Source organism: Sander lucioperca, chromosome 7 (genome assembly GCF_008315115.2).
Source record: "Sander lucioperca isolate FBNREF2018 chromosome 7, SLUC_FBN_1.2, whole genome shotgun sequence".
NCBI classification, from domain to species: Eukaryota; Metazoa; Chordata; class Actinopteri; order Perciformes; family Percidae; genus Sander; species Sander lucioperca.
Window position 1 is genome coordinate 24,574,930 of NC_050179.1, and position 18,503 is coordinate 24,593,432.

Sequence of the window (18,503 nt, forward strand, 5' to 3'; positions counted from 1 at the left end):
AATAACCACTAAGTTTCTATGGGAATAAGGGAATAACCAGTAAGTTTCCATGAATGAAATACAACCATACAACCGGTCATCCCGGATATCCTGCCTACAACACATACCTAATGTTTTGTGGTTTCCATGGTAACCAGGCGTTGCGCTGTGCTCTGGTTACACAGCTAAAGACATCGCAAATTTCTGTTGGTGTACTGCATTGAAGGTAACTATATTAAATTGATAGGCTTACGTGCAGTTTAGTGTCCCAAATTATTTTCCAAAAACTGAGTGTCCCAAATGGTTAGGGTTAGGGTTAGGGTAGCACAGGTGGTTTAGCAGGTTCATAATTAGCTAATTAGCTAAGGACATTGTATGGGGAATTTCGGACACTAAGACTGCACGTGTACCAAATTGATAATTCATTCATTCATTCGGAGAGTAAATTTGGTGCTTACTGTATATTTGATGCTACTTTAGTAAGTTAGCTCGGCCGACAATTAGCTTAGCTAGTTACTTTAGCATCTAAGCTTGCCATCATTTCACTCAAGTTATCTAGAAAAATCTCCCTGTAGCGTTAGTTTAGACACGGTTTTCTTTTAGAGCATAGGCTATACTTATAGATACTCAAGAATAATCCGCTTTATATTGCGATTCCATTTAGAACTTTATCCAATGGTGTGTTTTTTAACATCAAAGATAGCTGAGAATATCTGTGCTTGTAAAATGTTGTTTTTATAAATGACCTGTAGAATGTTAAGACTCATAAAATTATTCTACTAAATATTTTCATTCTTGTGTATTCACATGTATTTCATACATTTGGCCTATATGATTTTAATGTTGCTAATGGGTACACGAACTGATAGAGAACCTCGCATCAGTCAGTTTCACCGACCTTTCTATCCAAACGAAGGCCTACTAAAGTTGAGGTTTGTGAATTTTGATATCAGTTTCTTTTCACAGGCACTGCAATGATGTCAGCCTCTCAAGAACAGCAGGAAGAAAATACTAAAATGTGTGCCAACCCTGGAAACCCAGTTTTCTCCTGCATGATGACTGCAGCAGTTAAAGATGTACTGCCAGCGCTGGGGGCAAAGCAGCAGAATCTATTGTACAGGACCACTTCCAGTGACTATGGTCTTCTCCCTTCAACCTTTGAAAGCTCACCATGTACTTTCCACCCTAAATCACAAAGATTCTCTGAAGACCTGGGCAAGAGTGGGATGTATCGTGACAACTCCTTCAATACTGCCCTAGACCAAAGCAGGGTGCATGACTGTCCCAATTTACAGCACACCATCTAAATGCATGATTGACTTAATGTAACACTTTAGACTGTTAATTCTGTGGTATTTTTAATTCATGAAAAGACTTAGTTTAGAATAGACCAGTCTATGTGAATCAGTGTAAATAGAAAAAGAATGCCAATGCAATGTATGCACACCCATCATCTTTGATAATGAGATAAGGCCGTTTATTACAGCATTATGTTTGAGGTTATTAGCCACTTCTTAACGGATAATATTAGTAAAGTCAATGTTTATCTCCTGACTGTGAGAAAAGAACCAAACCAGATTGTATTTTGTACTCGTCTGTCTATTACATCTATCTATATTAATTACACTGCATATTGTGGCTTCTATGGGGCGCCAAATGTAAAAATTCTGATACAATTTAACTTTTTATTTAACTTTTTTTAAACATGTTGTTGACAGTTGCATATAACATGTTGTTTTACACGAATGTCTGTCTCAAATGTGAGGAAAATGATCTAAATATGAGGATAGTGAGCTAAATAATTAAAATATATCAGCTATAAAATTGTATCTGAATTTTTACATTTGGCGGCCCATATTAATTGATCCAGTTTCGTCTTTAAATAATACTTTAACTATACCATCAGATATATTAGTGAGAGTTCAGATGTCCCAATTCTGAGACATCAAAGCGATGTCCAACCATGTATTTTTTTTAATAATTACATGAGAAGGACTTTTAGACTTACTAAAATGGACCGCAGCCTGGAACCTAAACCTGGACCATGCTACATGGAGTCCCCCGGCCCACCTACAGTTCCTCTCTGTCGTATTCTCCTTATTCCCTGACCTAAAAGACTTTGATTAAGTGTTAATAAATGTGACCATTTTGATGACAAATTACTGATTCTTAGTCTTTTTTTTCTCTTTTTTTAACATTCAGTGACACAATGCTGATTCACCTTGGGAATTTAATCGCTTGACCTTATAATTCTCCAATCAAATTTCCTCTGAAGTAGCTGTAAAGTTCTCCACTGTATTTATCACATTCATTCTGTAATGCATTGTTCTAGCGAAACAGTGGGATTATATGATTCTTATACAGACTAAAATATCCTAAATTATTCATGTAGCCTATGTGTGCACTTTTAAATGGAAATATTCCACCTGTCTTGTGCATCATTTTAAACAGATAAGTTTTTTGCTGTTTTTTGGGACTTCTGGAGATTGCGTTCAAGTACTCTGGGAAAGTTTGGCTTCAGGTCATCTAGTCGCCTTCTGGCATTCACGTGTTGACACCCAATTTCTTTTTTCTTAAACAATTTTTGTAGCACACTTGTTTGAAGTGTTTAGTCTGCATTGTCATCTCATGTAATGTTTTTTTGTTACACACTTGTTGTTGCTTTTATTCTTGCTTCTCGACATCTTTTTTCAGTCAAACAATATTGTGCTAAAATACAATACACAAAACAAAATTATTTCTAAACAGACATCAGTGGGCTTCGTGATACATCATGGATAATGAAAGAAAGAGAGAAATATTTTATTTGACAATAAAATGGGAAAGCGCTGTATGTTGACGTTGTGCTCAACAAAAACCCTCCTCCCTCCCAGTCAGCCGCGCCTCCGCAGCCACAGCTGATGATAGCCAACCTTTTAGCTGCAAACGCTACGGAACTTAGCAAACAGCTAGCGGTGTAGTGTCGTTATGTGTACGAGGTGTTAGCTGACTGTCAAATAAATGTGCTGTTTTAGAGTTCAGCAAATGTGTGTTGAGTAATATAGACGGGTCCTGTAAATGTGCCCCTAAACTTTACCGGCGCGTCAGTACCCCGAGTAGTTCAAAGCTACTTACTTTAGCTAACTTGTGCAGTTTGACAGTAGGATCAGAGGAGTGTCCAGCTAACTGGGCTAACAGCTAGCTAGCTGGTTCGTAGCTGGCTAGTTAGCTGTCTGTTTTGTTAACTACTTCGGTCTGACGCGACTTAGCTTGAATGCCGCTGTTTTTCAAGTGGTAGCAACGTAAGTATGCGTCTCGGTTCATATGTAACCATATAGTTCACTAACGATATAAAAAGTGCTGGCTTTTGAGACATGTTTTTCATTTGGAAATGCTAATGTTACAATGCCTGCTAGCCAGCTAACTGAAATCTCTTGTTTGTCAACACTAAAATGTCTCAAATGAGCTCATTGTTAATACACTGTGGCTGTCTACTTACACAGCCCAGCTCTAGATTGAAACAGCTAAACATTATATAGTAGCTAACGTTACTGTGCTTGAGAGATAACCTAAATGGCCAATGCTGATTTTCTTTCTAGTTTTTACAATTTTCTTTCTAGTTTTCACAAGTTTCTATCTTTCGGGCATGACACATATCATGGGATGTGCAACTTCCGCTGGTTTTAAGCTTTGCTGCTGGCAGAACATGATCACTTGAAATGACATGAAACAGTTAAATATACTGGTCTGAGAGACTTAACTTTGGGGCATAATTCACTTTTTCAATTCTATTTTGTTTGTGTTGCTTCCACAGCCATGCAAGCCCTGGATGAGAACTGGACCTGAGCCCTGGGCTGTCTATGATGATCAAAACCTTTTTCGTTGCATCAACTGACCTCTCCTGGTCCGTTTAACCAGCCATTATTACTCCTAAAACAATCCCACATCTCTGCTTGGCAACACTATGATCATTCAAGCTGACCCCACCCAGCCCACTGGGACAAGAATACCCCATAACCAAGCTCTCCAAATGATATGATAGTAGCCACCTGGATCACTTTTTGTGCTTGCAGGAGCCTAGCACAGGTTCTGATCTTCCTTTCCTCCTCAAACTCCCTTTCCCCATTCTGGGAGACCCTTGTCACTGTGGTCTCTGGCACTGGAACCATGGGTAACAGCTGTGTGTGCCGGGAGGATAGTGACGTGGAGGATAATCACCATGGGTCATCGAGGGCAACTCGAGGACAAGCTAGGCGGGTGGATCACGGTACAGGCGTAGGTGTTGATGCCGGAGAGGCGCGGAGCAGTCGACCCAGGGACCCAGTCAGGCCGCCACGCAGAGGGCGAGGGCCCCATGAGCCAAGACGGAAGAAACAGAATGTGGATGGCCTGGTGCTGGACACATTGGCTGTCATCAGGACACTTGTAGACAAGTAAGTCTAATACTAATATCGATATATAATAATATTGAGGAGGTGACGCATCGTGATATTGATTCGAATTGTTGACAGGTTAATCGAATAGTGACACCAGTGAAGATTCATACCCCTAATGTTTCCTCTGGCTAGCTAAAAGTATAACTGGGGAATGTATTGTTCTTTTCCAGGAAACCAGGATTTCTCACCATAAGTGAAAGCTAATATTAAAATGCACAACTGCAGCCAATTCACGACTAAAGCAGTCATTTTACAAAATAACCTGCCTAAAATAGAACTGTAAAGGCTACAACTAATTCATCTTGGACCAAACTGGCAAAGTAATGTACAATAACTTATTTTTTTACCTGAATTAACAAAATACAACAAGCCGAACTGTCTTATATCAGGACTTAACTTTATCATAAAATGTTTCAGGGCCTTTTTGTCACAGCTCTGTGCAGCCCCGTGTACCTCTCTACATGACTGTTCCTCTGATCAAAACAATCCAGTTTCAGCTTGAGTTCCTTTTACAAACTATTCTTTCACATACCCCTGTAGTTTTTCACTGGTTTGACCATTTGTGCAAATGTGTGTTTATAAATTCTATTTTATAGTTAAAAGAAACGGGCCACTTTCTTCACAAGGCATGTCCATTTTTATGATCGTTTGATCTCCTCTTTTTCGGCATATTCTGTCTGATCAAGCCACTTGTTGAACTGCCTGCATTTCTTTCATCCATTTACAGATTTTATTCTCTTCTTTATTGACATTTATTTTAGCACAATTTCCCCACACAGATGAACTGTAATCTACGATTTTAGCATAAAAAAAGCATGCTACATAAAACAAGTTAACCCAACTTTAATAACTGCATTTCAAGGTATAGTTTTATCACATGTGAGCTTTTCAGTTTTTAATTGCAATTTTTGAAACTGTAGTTGCAAATTGCTGATTTCTCATTTGGTTATTGATGTTGGTACTATGCTATTTATTAAGTAAGTGGATATTTAATTTCATCTCCTTAATTGCGACCATTGACAGCTTTCCTCTGTTTTTATGGTTGTAAATTTAACATTTTGGTATTTTTATCGATTGGTGAGGCAAAATTAGAGTTTTGTACAATTTGACATGTATAGCCTAAATAAGTATTCTATCATTCAAAAAAGCAAGTAGTTGATTTATTGATAAGTAAATAAAATATTGAGTTGCACCACGAGTAGGATTGCATTAATTGGAAGCTGGTTCTCTTTAATTGTACAACATCTGTGTGTCAAGAAACTAAAAACTAACAGTGGTTGCAAGATACAGCAAAAATATCCCTTTATTAGAATACTGATAAATATTGCAGCCTGAGCCTCTGTCTTTTGAATACTTTTGCACCTCTGTATGAAACATGCATGTACATTTCAAAGAATTTGTTCACAGTTTGACTTATAAATGAAAGAAGATCAAGTTCCAGTATTACTTAGTTGTGTTGGGAATCTGAGGATCAAGTTGGCTGAAGTTATTGCTGTCAAAGCAAAAGCAGTTTTCAGCTTAAAATGAGCCATGACAAGCAACAGTGCTAGCTGCAGCGTCGTCAAAAACGACCTCCACTGAAGTAAATCTTTTACGCTTGCTTTAACCTCTCCATGGGATAATATTACTGCCCATAGCCATGACTGCAATTGCAGAAACACACAAAGGCTTGAGTCATTTATTTAAAATATTTCAGATGCTGGGTCATAAAGACTTGAGGTGTATTTGCCGGTTGAATACTCCATTTGTGGAATAATCTGCCGCTTTCCCTCAAAATTGTAAATACCAGAGGGGCTTTTAGACACAAGGTTAAGGCTTTTTTATGGAATAGAGTAGCCAATATTTTTTAATTAGAGTAGACTGATTATTATATGATTTATGATTCTCTTAGAATGCTTATAAACCTTGAATGATCTGTATTATATGTTATTGTCTTTGACCTGAAATAGGTCTTCGTTATGTGTTGCATGTTTTAACACCAAGGACCATGTTGGAAATAAGTGTTTACACTTTAACATGCTATCCTTTGGATTATGTTGTTTGTCAAATCCAAAATAAATCAAATCAAAAAAATCAAAAAGTATGCACATAAATAAATGCATATATCACAAAATATAGAGCAGAGTTTGTGTTGTATAGCATTCAGGTAAAATGAAAAAAAAGATGTAAGAAACAGGCTATCACATTCTGTCCGAACATTTGTTTTTCAGTGACCAAGAGCCCCCTTACTCCATGATCACATTGCACGAGATGGCTGAGACAGGTAAGAAAAAAAATTCACACACTGGCGGTGGACTTACTTGTCCAGTTAGCAATTTGACCTAAGGTGATGCTAAAGCAGTAATTGATACAGGTTGTTTGAAGCAGGTCAAGCAGTAAACATATTTGGTTTGTGTTGAGCTGTGTTCTGTTAAGAAGAAGTTTTGAGGACCTACACAAAGAAGATGGACGGGTTTGAATGATGTGTAAAAGAGGCCATAGTCACGAGTTGCACTGCAGTCATCATGTGTTAGTCACTACTTATTCCCTACCCTCAGATCTGCAGACCAGCTGCTGCTCTCGGACCCCAGGGCAAGGCTGGAGACGGAGGGTAGTAGGCCATTTGCTGTTCGGACTCTAAGACTGCGGAATAATCTTTTTAAAAACTAATTTTATGAAGTGGCTTTTAATTAGTTTTCTTTTTGTTTTATGCTTTTATAAAAAATGTTACAGAAGATTTTTGCTGGTTTGTGCAGCAAGTTAATAACATATAATGGAGTTTCTGTATTCTGAGTTTGACTGACAGGTCTGTTTTTTTTTTTTGGGGGGTTGTGTCTATTTAAAGCTTCTTGATGTTTGTGTGTGCTTTTGGTTTGTTGTGTGTGCTATCTTGATATTCATATAGGGTGAATGATGCTCTCATGCTGTGTGTAGCCCTGTTATGGGGTAGCCTTTGAACTGTTGTGTTTGCACATATGGTGTTTGATGCTCACATGGTTTGACAAGAGCCAAGTTGGGTATTAGCTTGCAGATACTGAACCCTGAAGGCAGCCAAGCAGCAAGTCAGCCAGACAAACGAGAGAGAGAGAGAGAGAGAGAGAGAGAGAGAGAGAGAGAGAGAGAGAGAGAGAGAGAGAGAGAGAGAGAGAGAGAGAGAGAGAGAGAGAGAGAGAGAGAGAGAGAGAGAGAGAGAGAGAGAGAGAGAGAGAGAGAGAGAGAGAGAGAGAGAGAGAGAGAGAGAGAGAGACTTAGTCATCTAATGGACAGGAAATGGATGTTTTAGTATTTATGCTGCACCTGAAAATCATAACCCAGGGGTCTGTCTCACAAAGGGATTTCTGCACACTTAGTCATATTTGAGTTATCTGGTTTCATTGGGACTAACAGGAATGTTTGTGTTTTTGCATAAAGTGTGTGTTATCATAATGAAAGAACATGAGCAACACAGAGACAAGAGAGTCAAGCAGGAGAAACACCTGAATGCTCCGATACATTCAAGCAGTCGATTCTGAAATCAATCTTTTTTTTCTTTTTTTTTTTTTCCCCCTCTCTTCTCCCTCAGATGATGGTTGGCTGGAGGTTGTCCAGTCTCTGATTCGAGTGATCCCATTGCACGATCCGCTTGGCCCTGCAGTCATAACCCTTCTATTGGATGAGTGTCCCCTGCCCACCAAGGTAAGTGGCTTATGCCCAGGATTTTTCCTGGGTTTTTAGAGCGCTTAGGTGCAAATTACGTCATGCACTCATTTACATACGACGCCAATCCTGTGCGTCGGCTCGTCCAGGTGCGCTCTACATCATTTGAACGTTCATACGCTTAGGCGGTGCGCCTAAGCCATGTAAAGGCATGACAAACCCTGCTTATGCCTTTTTTATGACACAGAGAGAGTCATTTGGGGTAATAACTTTAAAATAATATGACCCGTAACCTAGAAATGTCTCACCCCGAAACTGACCAAAGCCTTAGGTGAAAAAGATGTAATCTCAAAACTGATCCTGCCCTGGCTCCCTTGTTTGCGACTGCAGCTCTTATCAGAAAACCAGTCGTCCTCTTTGCCATGACTTTTTTGTATTTTGGTGAATTTGTGTGTATGTAGACCCCATGATTAGTGAATTGCTGTGGTCCCAATTCTTAACACCTCAAGATACAGGCTTGTAACTTCATCACATGTATTGTTTTCATTTGACCTCTGCTTTCCACCTCCTCTCTCTTACATCACCTCGATCTTTTTACCCTTTGGACAAATAAAATCTGGTTAAGACCCCCATGCCTCCCGGTCCAAAGTAACCTGAGGACAAAAGACATGCGCACTCTGAACAGTATGAACTCTGTACTCTTTCCAGTAGTACACCGCCTAACAAAGCATACTGTATTTTGCAGATTTAAAATCTAAAATGCAAAGCTTTCAAACACACAGCAGCTTTAAAAGTAAAAAAAAAAAAAAAAAAAAAAACGCTCTTATAACACTCCTTGCCTGCAGGTGGTGGCTATAAGTAGCACTGGCTGGACTCAAACTGTATGTAAGTATGAAACCACTGGGACTGCAGCCCAGTACTGTGTATTGATTGGATGATATTGTCTGATCCTGGTTTCTGCTGCATCAGTGACACTGTGTCCCTGTTAATAAAGTACATTTCATTTACTTATGGTGTGCTTTCTCTAGCTGGAATGGGGGAGGAGGGTGTGTCTCTCTGTGTTCTTTTGGGGCATTTTCCATCACAATCATGTATGGATTTGGGAACATTGTGACTAAAATTGTAATATTTCATCTCTCCATCCTCTTAAAAGTTTGGATTATTTGGTAGAAACTGAGTGTATGTGACTTTCATTAGAGCAACTGCTCCATCTTCTCTTTCCAGGATGCTCTCCAGAAACTGTCTGACATGTTGAGTCTGAGTTCGGCTGTAGCACGACAGGACGCTCTAATCCCGGCTAAACACAGAAACACCACAGCTGTCCTAGGATGCCTGGCAGAGAAACTGGCTGGTACAGTCCACATTTACACGTGTGATTTCTTTGATTAAATCCTGGAGTCAACAGTCTTGCTTGGCATGTTACTTGCTCGCTATTAACTTGTAGACATTCAAGCTCATTGCGAACAACTGATTATAAGAAATTAAAGGGTAACTTCTAATTTTCCCATGTCTTAGTGTCTAAGGGACTAATGGGAACAACAATTTTTGAAATTGGTGTAGTATTGAGTGAGTGGTCTGCAGCCGCGAAATAGGCTGCAATGTAATCCTATGAGGCAATTACCCACCGTCAATTTACATCCACTAAAAGTGCTTGTTTTTGCCACTTAACAGGCTCAGATTGTTATTTTAACGGTCTGATTGTGGAAAGGACCCTACAGAGAAATAAAACGTTTTTCTTTACTTTTCGCTTGATCTAGACCGTTTCTAACCAAGACTCCCTCACGGAAAAGTCTCGTTCTGAGTTCTCGTTCTGTAAACTCTTCCCAGCACTCCTCTCTCCAACTCTCACTCCGCTGTCTTACGACAACAAGTCACCTCTCGCAATATTTCAGAATGAGACTTTTCCACGAGCGAGACTTAGTTAGACACAATAACAGCGGACCGGCCCAAGCGATCTCTGTAGGGTCTTTTCCATAATGTAGTCAGACACCTATAATAACGATCTTAGCCTGTCTGTGGCAAACCAGCACTTTCAGTGTTGACAGTTTGTAATTGCCCATAAGATTACATTGCAGCCCGTTTCGTTGCTGCAGAATGCGGGGCTCTCGGTCAATGAGTGAGGATAAAATACAGTTGTTCCTCATGATATTGACCCATTAACACAATATCTTAACATTCCTTTTGTTTTTTTATAGGTCCGGCTAGTATTGGATTGTTGAGCCCTGGAACCCTTGAGTACCTTCTAGAGAGCCTGGTGAGCAAGCAAGCACGCTCACTCCCTCCCTCACTCACTCACTCACTCACTCACTGTTTTGGCAGTCTGCATGTTTATGATTAATTTTGTGGAAAGGCGCAACATCAAATTGCTATTTTTATTTATTTATGGCATGTTATCCATAGATGGATAGGGGAGGGTCATCACTTCTCTTGTGATACTTCGTCAACCAAGCTACTTTTTCATTCACAAAATGCCAGACAAAAACAATGTTTTTGTATTCAAAGATTTGATGAGATGCTGACTGTCTAAATGCAGTGTTAAGGCGTCAGTATGCTTCAAATGAACAGGTTGGTAGTTTTTACAAATGATTTCCAACTTTGAATTGGAAGGCATTTGGAAAATCCCCTGGAGTCCAACCAGTAGTTTCTCTTTCTTAAAGGTCTCATACTACTTCTCAAATTGTTTTAGTTATTCATCCAAAAAGTACCTCACTGTTTTCCAATCAACTATTTGATGTGCTTTGTCAGAGCTATAAGGTAGTCAGTTCTGCAATTGAAGTATTTTATACTCATCCAACAAAAAGCAATAAAAAAGCATCCAAATATGACAACTTGAGTGGAAAAACACTCTAGCTGTAGCTGCATCTCAGGAAAATCCATTGACAATGCACTTTACTATGAAGTAGTTGAGGAGGGCTTTGAATAGAAAGAAGAGTGACATAGATAGATAGATAGATAGATAGATAGATAGATAGATAGATAGATAGATTTTATTTACATGACTGCCAATAACTTTTAGGTTATGCTGGAGCAGGGAAATGTTTTTAGTGGACTTTATCCTGAAAGGAAGACATAGTGAAGGTTTCGCAGTCAACAAAGTCAAGTCTAAATTGTGACTTGTCAGTTACAAAACTCTCAACCGCCTTTTTTTTTTCCATCTAATGTCTGTCCTTGGAAGTATGCTCACTATGAATTTTGAGCAGCAGGGAAAGTTTTACAAGATTGCGTGAAAGAAAATGTTGTGTAGATCAAAATAATAACCCGAAAAAGAGCACAGACTGATGATCTTTTTCTTTCTCTAAATCTCCCTCCAGAGCTCCGAGGCCCACCCTACTGTCATGCTGTTTGCTCTCATTGCTTTGGAGAAGTTCTCCCAGACCAGTAGGTTCACTTACTGTATTTTAAGGCCATTTTCATTTTTTATAAAGATTCATGATGAGACGGGTGAAAACTAGTGACTAGTTCCCCTTTCCCCCTGTTTGATTTTGCATACTTAATATTATGTTGTGAAGTAGAGACACAGATGTGCTGTTCTTCAACATTTTCTGCTGTTCAATTCCAAACCAAAGTGAATTGCTGATTGGTTGCAAAAGTGAAATTGTGGTGCTGAAATGTTTTAATACTCTAAACAAAAATTCTCCACTTGTGGCTTTACAAGTCTTTGTAGTCCCATTTGTTTCTCTTTTTCTACAATGTTATACAACAGGTTTTTGGTAAATTTTGAACTGGCCTTTACATCCTAACATTGCCTCTCCTACACAGGCCTGTTAAAAAACATATTTCACTGAAGTCACTTTCATCTCTGACACAGATTTATTTTGAGATTTGTTAGACGGCTTTAACACACATGCCTGGTGCATCTTCTTGCCCTCAGGTGAGAACAAACTGACGGTGTCTGAGTCGTGTATCAGCAATCGACTCGCTGTCCTGGAGTCGTGGGCAGAGCACCCTGACTACCTGAAGAGGCAGGTCGGATTCTGCTCACAGTGGAGCCTCGACAACCTGTGTGAGTAGCCCCGTGTGTGTGTGTGTGTGTGTGTGTGTGTGTGGAAATGATAATGTTCCTCTGTCGTCCTCCGTCCAGTCCTCAAGGATGGTCGTCAGTTCACCTACGAGAAGGTAAACCTCTCAAATATCAACGCCATGCTCAACAGCAACGATGTCAGCGAGTACCTTAAGATCTCCCCTTCTGGACTAGAGGTTAGTCAGTGTGTGTAGTTTATGATAATAGCCACACAAATGGCAGAATTAATGGATGTACATGTGATAAATAGCAGATGCACTCCTTTAGGAAATCATGCCTTCTCCAACATTGAGATTTAAAAATGTTATACCCTTATGTCTGATATAAATGTTTTTTTTCACAAGTATATATAAAATCGGAATGATTTATGAATGTTTTCTTTCTGTCTTTTTGCTCCCCTCAGGCACGATGTGATGCCTCGTCCTTTGAGAGCGTGCGTTGTACATTCTGCGTAGATTCAGGCGTTTGGTACTACGAGGTGACGGTCATTACATCTGGCGTGATGCAAATCGGATGGGCCACCAAGGACAGCAAGTTCCTCAACCATGTACTCATCTTCAGCATCTGCACTGTTCAGCTTTTCCACATTGTGTTTTTCTGCAGTCACACAATGTAGCGTTGTGTGTGTGTTACAGGAGGGTTACGGGATAGGAGACGATGAATACTCATGTGCGTATGATGGCTGCAGGCAGCTCATCTGGTACAACGCTCGCAGTAAACCTCACTCTCACCCCTGCTGGAAAGAGGGTATGCACAACACATGCACAGACTTAGGACTACTATTTCTTTCTATTTCTCAACCGTACACTTCAAAGGAAATTTGTTGTCTGTCTGAACAGTACAAGAGAGGGGACCCAATGCTTTAAAAATTTTGAAATTGCTTTGTTTTTAGTTTCCCTGGAGTGTTTTGTGGTTTTAGCACCCACACGCTGCTGTCACCGCCAGCATTCAGGCTCTGATTTACCTCCTACATGGAGTATCGGAAAATGGTAATAATAGCATGCCAAGACTTTATTTTTCTGCGCCTGTGGCCTGTTTAGGAGATGCCATCGGCTTCCTGTTGGACCTCAGCAAGAAGCAGATGATCTTCTTTCTGAATGGACATCAGCTGCCGCCAGAGAAACAGGTCTTCTCTTCAGCCACGTAAGTCCACACACACACACACACACACACACACACAGTCACCTCCTTAATATGTCACTTTTTCTATGGTTTTTGATCTGTGACACAAGTTTCAATGGCTGTTCTCCCGCATACACTTCTTTCTTCTTGCATTCCATTCTTCCTTTTTCCCTCCTTCCTCCTTTCATTCCTGTGTATTTCCTTTTTTCTTTCTTCTTTCTTCTGTCCCTTTCTCAAATTAACCCCTATCTTCCTTGTTGTCAGGTCCGGTTTCTTTGCGGCAGCCAGCTTTATGTCATACCAGCAGTGTGAGTTTAACTTTGGGGCCAAGCCTTTCCGTCACCCACCTTCTGTCAAGTTCAGCACCTTCAATGATTTTGCTTCACTGCTGCCTAGTGAAAAGATCATCCTACCCAGGTAAAAAATTCATCTGGCCCGTTTACGCCGTCTAAAATACACTACACTCTGATAATTTGGAAAGGCACTATGCAATCGCTTGTCTTACCCAATCGTCCTCTGACTAGTGAATCATTTGTTTGCACACAGCATCCAACACGTAGGTATGGCATGATACAAAAATGACTCATCTTTTGGGGTTGCTTCAGTGTATATATAGCCTTTCTGTCACTTATTAATTTGCTGGTCACATTAAAGCAGCTCTTTAGACTTTTTGTAAATGTAATGACTAGTTCAAGGGCTCAAATAACACCAATTAGATGCAATGTTATGAACAGAGCAATATTTGTCACTTATCACCTTTTTATAATAATGTCTATCTCTAGAAATCGTGCCAGTGACCTAGCATCCACAATACTCTGGCAGTGGAACACCAAAATGAAGTGCACCTATTAATATATTTATTACAACTAAGTTTGACAAGACAACATGTCTGCCATTTGAAGGGTCTACCAGCCTGAAATAAAGAACATCTTTATGATGCCTAAAATGGTCAGATTTAGTTGAAAGTTGTTGACTCAATCAATCCCATATATAGCAATCCCATGCAACAACACAACCTGGAACATTACTGTAGCTGAATCAAGACCTCTTTGACACACAGTCAACAAAAACTGAACATTATAATCCTGACAAAGAAAGGAATTATTGCAGGCTTGTTTTTATTAGATCAAACTGGTGTATTTGTTATTGACACAAGCGGGAAAAAAGTAGCCATTTATCTGCACGTACTGCCTGTGCCACAGTGACACAAATAGTTTCCCTTAAATAGCTCGGCCGGAAAGTGAAACTAAGTTCCACTGGCATTGTTTCCTTTTAAAGATGTGTACTCTGTTCTGGTATTTGAATAGTTTATCTTATCTGAGTTTCAGCTAACAGAAAACCACACAAAGTCGAAGCATGATTTTTTTTTTTCTTTCTATGAATTATTTTTTTACTCAAGCCTCATGGGCCCTTTTCACGTCATCGAGCCCTGGGGCTTGATCCCCTGTAAGCCCCTGCATTAAAACTGCGTCGACAGCAACAGCCGCATATTGAGGAAGTGGATCAGCTGATTGATCTGCGATAGCGGAGGCAAACCAGCTGACTGCCGCACAGATTCATTGGGGAAACACTCACGTCATCACTCACTCCGAGCAACGGTGTATCTCTATCGCTCAGCGCCCGACTCGGTGACAGACATTCGCGGTTGAAGTGCTGGCCTTGCATTGCTGCGGTCCAGCCAAAAATAATGAATCGAATGGTTAGCCAACCCACATCTTGACCACGCATTTTGAGACCACTCGTTCCTGTCTGTGCCACCAACATCTGCAACATGCCCTTTTGGCCAGCTGTCCCACAGCAGGTCTCTAATGTATACACATTGTGAAGAAAATTAATAGATTTATAAATTAGCATTTATAAACACACGAGTGTTGGGCTCTGTTAGTAGCTTGGTAAAATAACAGTAGTGGGCTTTTTAGATTCAAGAATACATCACTCTCGTCCTGTATTCAGAAGCTAAGTTGTTAAAGCTTTGCAGTTAAGTTGTTTTACACTCCATAAAGTTATTTACATTAACAGAAGTAAGAGGCCAGTGTAATATGTTTAAATTTAGACTTGCCACAGTGCAAGTACATCATGACGATCTGCAGTGCTGGGTTGTCATCACTATACCGAAGAAAACAGCTTTAAATACATGTCTGTAAATGGAAATATTAATCTGCTTTGTTTGTTCGTTGTTGTGCGTGTTTCACAGACACCGGCGTCTGGCCTTACTAAAGCAGGTTAGCATCCGAGACAACTGCTGCACGCTGTGTTGTGACGTCATGGCTGACACGGAGCTGCGGCCCTGTGGACATGGGTATGTGTGCATCTGGTGTGACAAAACAGCGCTTGAAGGTCCCAAACTATTCAAACTGGTTTAATAAATATATTGTAGGACAAAACTATTTGGATAGAATATCTTGGAGAGCAGCTTGTCTTAGTAAATAATATGTTAGACTAATACCCAAGCTAATTTTCTTCTGCGGTTTCTATGAGTGGATAATAAAAACTTTCTTTTATGTTTCCTTCCCATCTTCCTCCAGTGGTATGTGTATGGAGTGTGCCTTACAGTTAGAGACGTGCCCCCTGTGCCGCCAGGACATCCAGACCCGCGTTAGACTCATTGCACATGTCTCCTGACAAACCTCCTGCCCCTTCTCTAATAAGGAGAGACACCCAAGCCCTACAGCCTCCTCCTCTAATCCCCTCTCACCCAGCAGGGCTGTGAGGACGGTGCCACAATGTTGTGATGATACCACAACTGTGACTTCTGGTAAGCGGAGGCGACGACGGAGGGGTGGAGAGAAGAAAAAGAGGAGATAAGAGGAGGGGAAATAAACCACAGCAGGATCCCCAGGAGCTTTCTCCCATTTACCTACATCTCCTCTTTTGTATCCTTCTGGCAACTCACTGCAGAAGCTGGGCCAAGAATCGTCACCTTTCTACCAACCAGTGTGTGTTTCAGACAAAAAGAGCAGAAGTGAACAGCAAAAACAATTGACCTGAGATTACAGACGGAACCAACCTCTCATCTGCAAGCCCCTGTGTAGAGTTATCAGACATCCTTTCTATGATATGAGGATCTCACTGCGCTTTCAGTCCAGAGGCTACTACTATTTAATCCCAATCGTCATGCACACGTCTGCAGATCTGAAAGGGCTGGCTAACCGAAAAGAATACAGCCTGTAGTACAGTATTAAACTCAAGGTACAGATACATTTGAGATAAATCTCACTTTCATGTTTTTTGGGTATAGATATGCGAATTATGGAGTTCTCGAGGTAGCATTTTCATTCTTTTTTTTCTTTTTTTTTTCAAGGTTATAGCAACACCTATCCTTTGGTCAGCTTCACTGTCTGTACAGATTGATCGCCCACTGGTAGGATTTGCCATTGGGAAAAAAAAAAAGAATTCCTTGGGTAAAATATCAGATTTTGAAAGCTTTAAAATTGGAGTTATTCAAAGAGTTTAGTTTTCCGATTTGGTTTACAAAAGCAAATGTTAAAAATCCCATTGGCTGTCGCACTACCGAAGACGTTGATGACAAAATTCTTAACCTACTTAAATCTGTATTAGAAGTAACTGATTTTAAGCATGGCTGACCCTGCTGCTTTTTGTGCTTAATCGTCTTTGCTTAGATGTTGAAATTTCTTCAGTCATGTATTTAACAAGCACAAAAAACAAATACACAGATGCACTTTTACGGAAAATGTATCTGTAAATGCAATGATTTGGTTTTTTTTCCCCCAGTTATAAGTGCTAATGTTTGAAGAGCCATTGAGGCGCAAGTATATAATTAGTTTTCCACCACCACCTTTCTGAAATTTGTTTTGGATTGCTTGATAGGTGAACACTTTGGCAACAACTTGTAATGCAGCTCCACCATGAGTCAGGCTCCATTGAGGTGCAGCATAAGTAAACATGTTATTTTTTGTTTGTAATTACAAACCCCTGCGTCTGTACTAAGACGACTATTTTCAATCCTCCAGATTTGATTTGATTTTGTACTGTAAATGATGGTGATCGCTGATGTAGAAACTTGGTTGAGAGGTACAACAGGTTTTGTTGATTGACAGTGTTGTATTAGCCGATCAGTAAATTGCTTAAAACAAATGTGAAATGTTGAAGAGAATATTTTTAACTCAATATCAGTTTACTAAATACCCCAGGGTCATTTTGAAGATGTTGTCATTGTGGGTCTGATTTGGCAGTGAAATACTTGACGTGAATTAGCAAAGAAACAACCCGCCACAACATAGTGACGTGAGCTGAAGAGTGTGGGCTTCAGTACAGGAAAAAAGAGGATGTCAACTTGCTACTAAACACAGCATACAGAATCGATCTTGTCAAAAGACGTTTGTCAGATTGGAAGCATATGTTCCAATGTGTGTTTCAGACTGAGTAAAATGTGGGTTCCCTCTTTGTGCATTATATAACATAGCAAATCTCTCTGCTCTCATTTAGCCAATTCCTCTTTCCTCTTTTTCCCTCTGTCTTTATAGGAACCTTATTTTCCTCTGTCTTTCTGTCCATCCTTTACTTGAAGCATCTCTGGGTTGACTAAATTACATTTGTATTTGGGAAACCGGTGATGAAATGAGATCCAATGACATTTCAAATTATTACGCTGAATAGGTTTGCATCTATTTTGGTCAAGTTATTTATGGGAGTGTTACTACTTCACCAAATTGCATGAACAGGATCTGTAAAACCATTCAGACTACTGGAATTATTTCTAAAAGGTAACATGCATCTCTCAGTAGGACAAAAGACTGGTCTGGTCACTGTTTGCTTTGTTGTATTCCTGGAGCACCTTATACTGTACACGCTGGTGAGAGAAATTATATGTTTGCTTCTACGGTTTGAGATGACATTCGGGATTGTAAAGAATTAGTCGTGGATTGTATTTAAAACATCTATTAAGGAATTTTGCCCCCACAGTTCCCAAAGATGTGATTGAAGAATTGTTTCCTGGGTTGTGATATTTGTAATAAATGTATGTTCATGTGATTTTTTTTTTTTTTTTTTTTTTGTATGACAGTGGTGTTTACTTACATCTCAACTCATCTTTTGTCTCAAAAACAGGAATGATAGTCTGATTATTTAACACTGGCTTTCCAGTTTTAAAACTTGGCCTCCACATTTGTGAGTAAACAAAATGTGTAATTCTTAATATACATTACAATACTTAATATTTAGTTACTCAGCTATTCATTCTTGAAGTCACAGTTGATCACAGCAAAGGGACATACCAATGCTTAAACTGTTGGTAAAGAGTGACAGGACAGATCTGGTTATAATTAAAAATTAAAGATTATTTACTTAAATCTGAGCGATATTGCAGTTCGTGAAGTAAGGGGACTTTGTCT

The 18,503-nt window shown here is 39.7% G+C and overlaps 1 protein-coding gene across 1 annotated transcript; it reads left to right on the top strand.

Moving 5' to 3' along the window:
• The first annotated feature begins 2,835 nt into the window (after positions 1-2,835).
• rspry1 (ring finger and SPRY domain containing 1) lies at positions 2,836-18,144 on the top strand. The gene is made up of 15 exons (XM_031303838.2): positions 2,836-3,260; positions 3,773-4,391; positions 6,605-6,657; positions 7,936-8,048; positions 9,234-9,360; positions 10,205-10,263; positions 11,321-11,387; positions 11,881-12,012; positions 12,091-12,206; positions 12,434-12,577; positions 12,666-12,777; positions 13,071-13,173; positions 13,417-13,569; positions 15,347-15,451; positions 15,678-18,144. Exons 2-15 carry the CDS (start codon positions 3,994-3,996, stop codon positions 15,772-15,774), a joined length of 1,779 nt encoding a protein of 592 aa, XP_031159698.1. The 5' UTR covers positions 2,836-3,260; positions 3,773-3,993; the 3' UTR covers positions 15,775-18,144.
• The last annotated feature ends 359 nt before the right edge of the window (positions 18,145-18,503 follow it).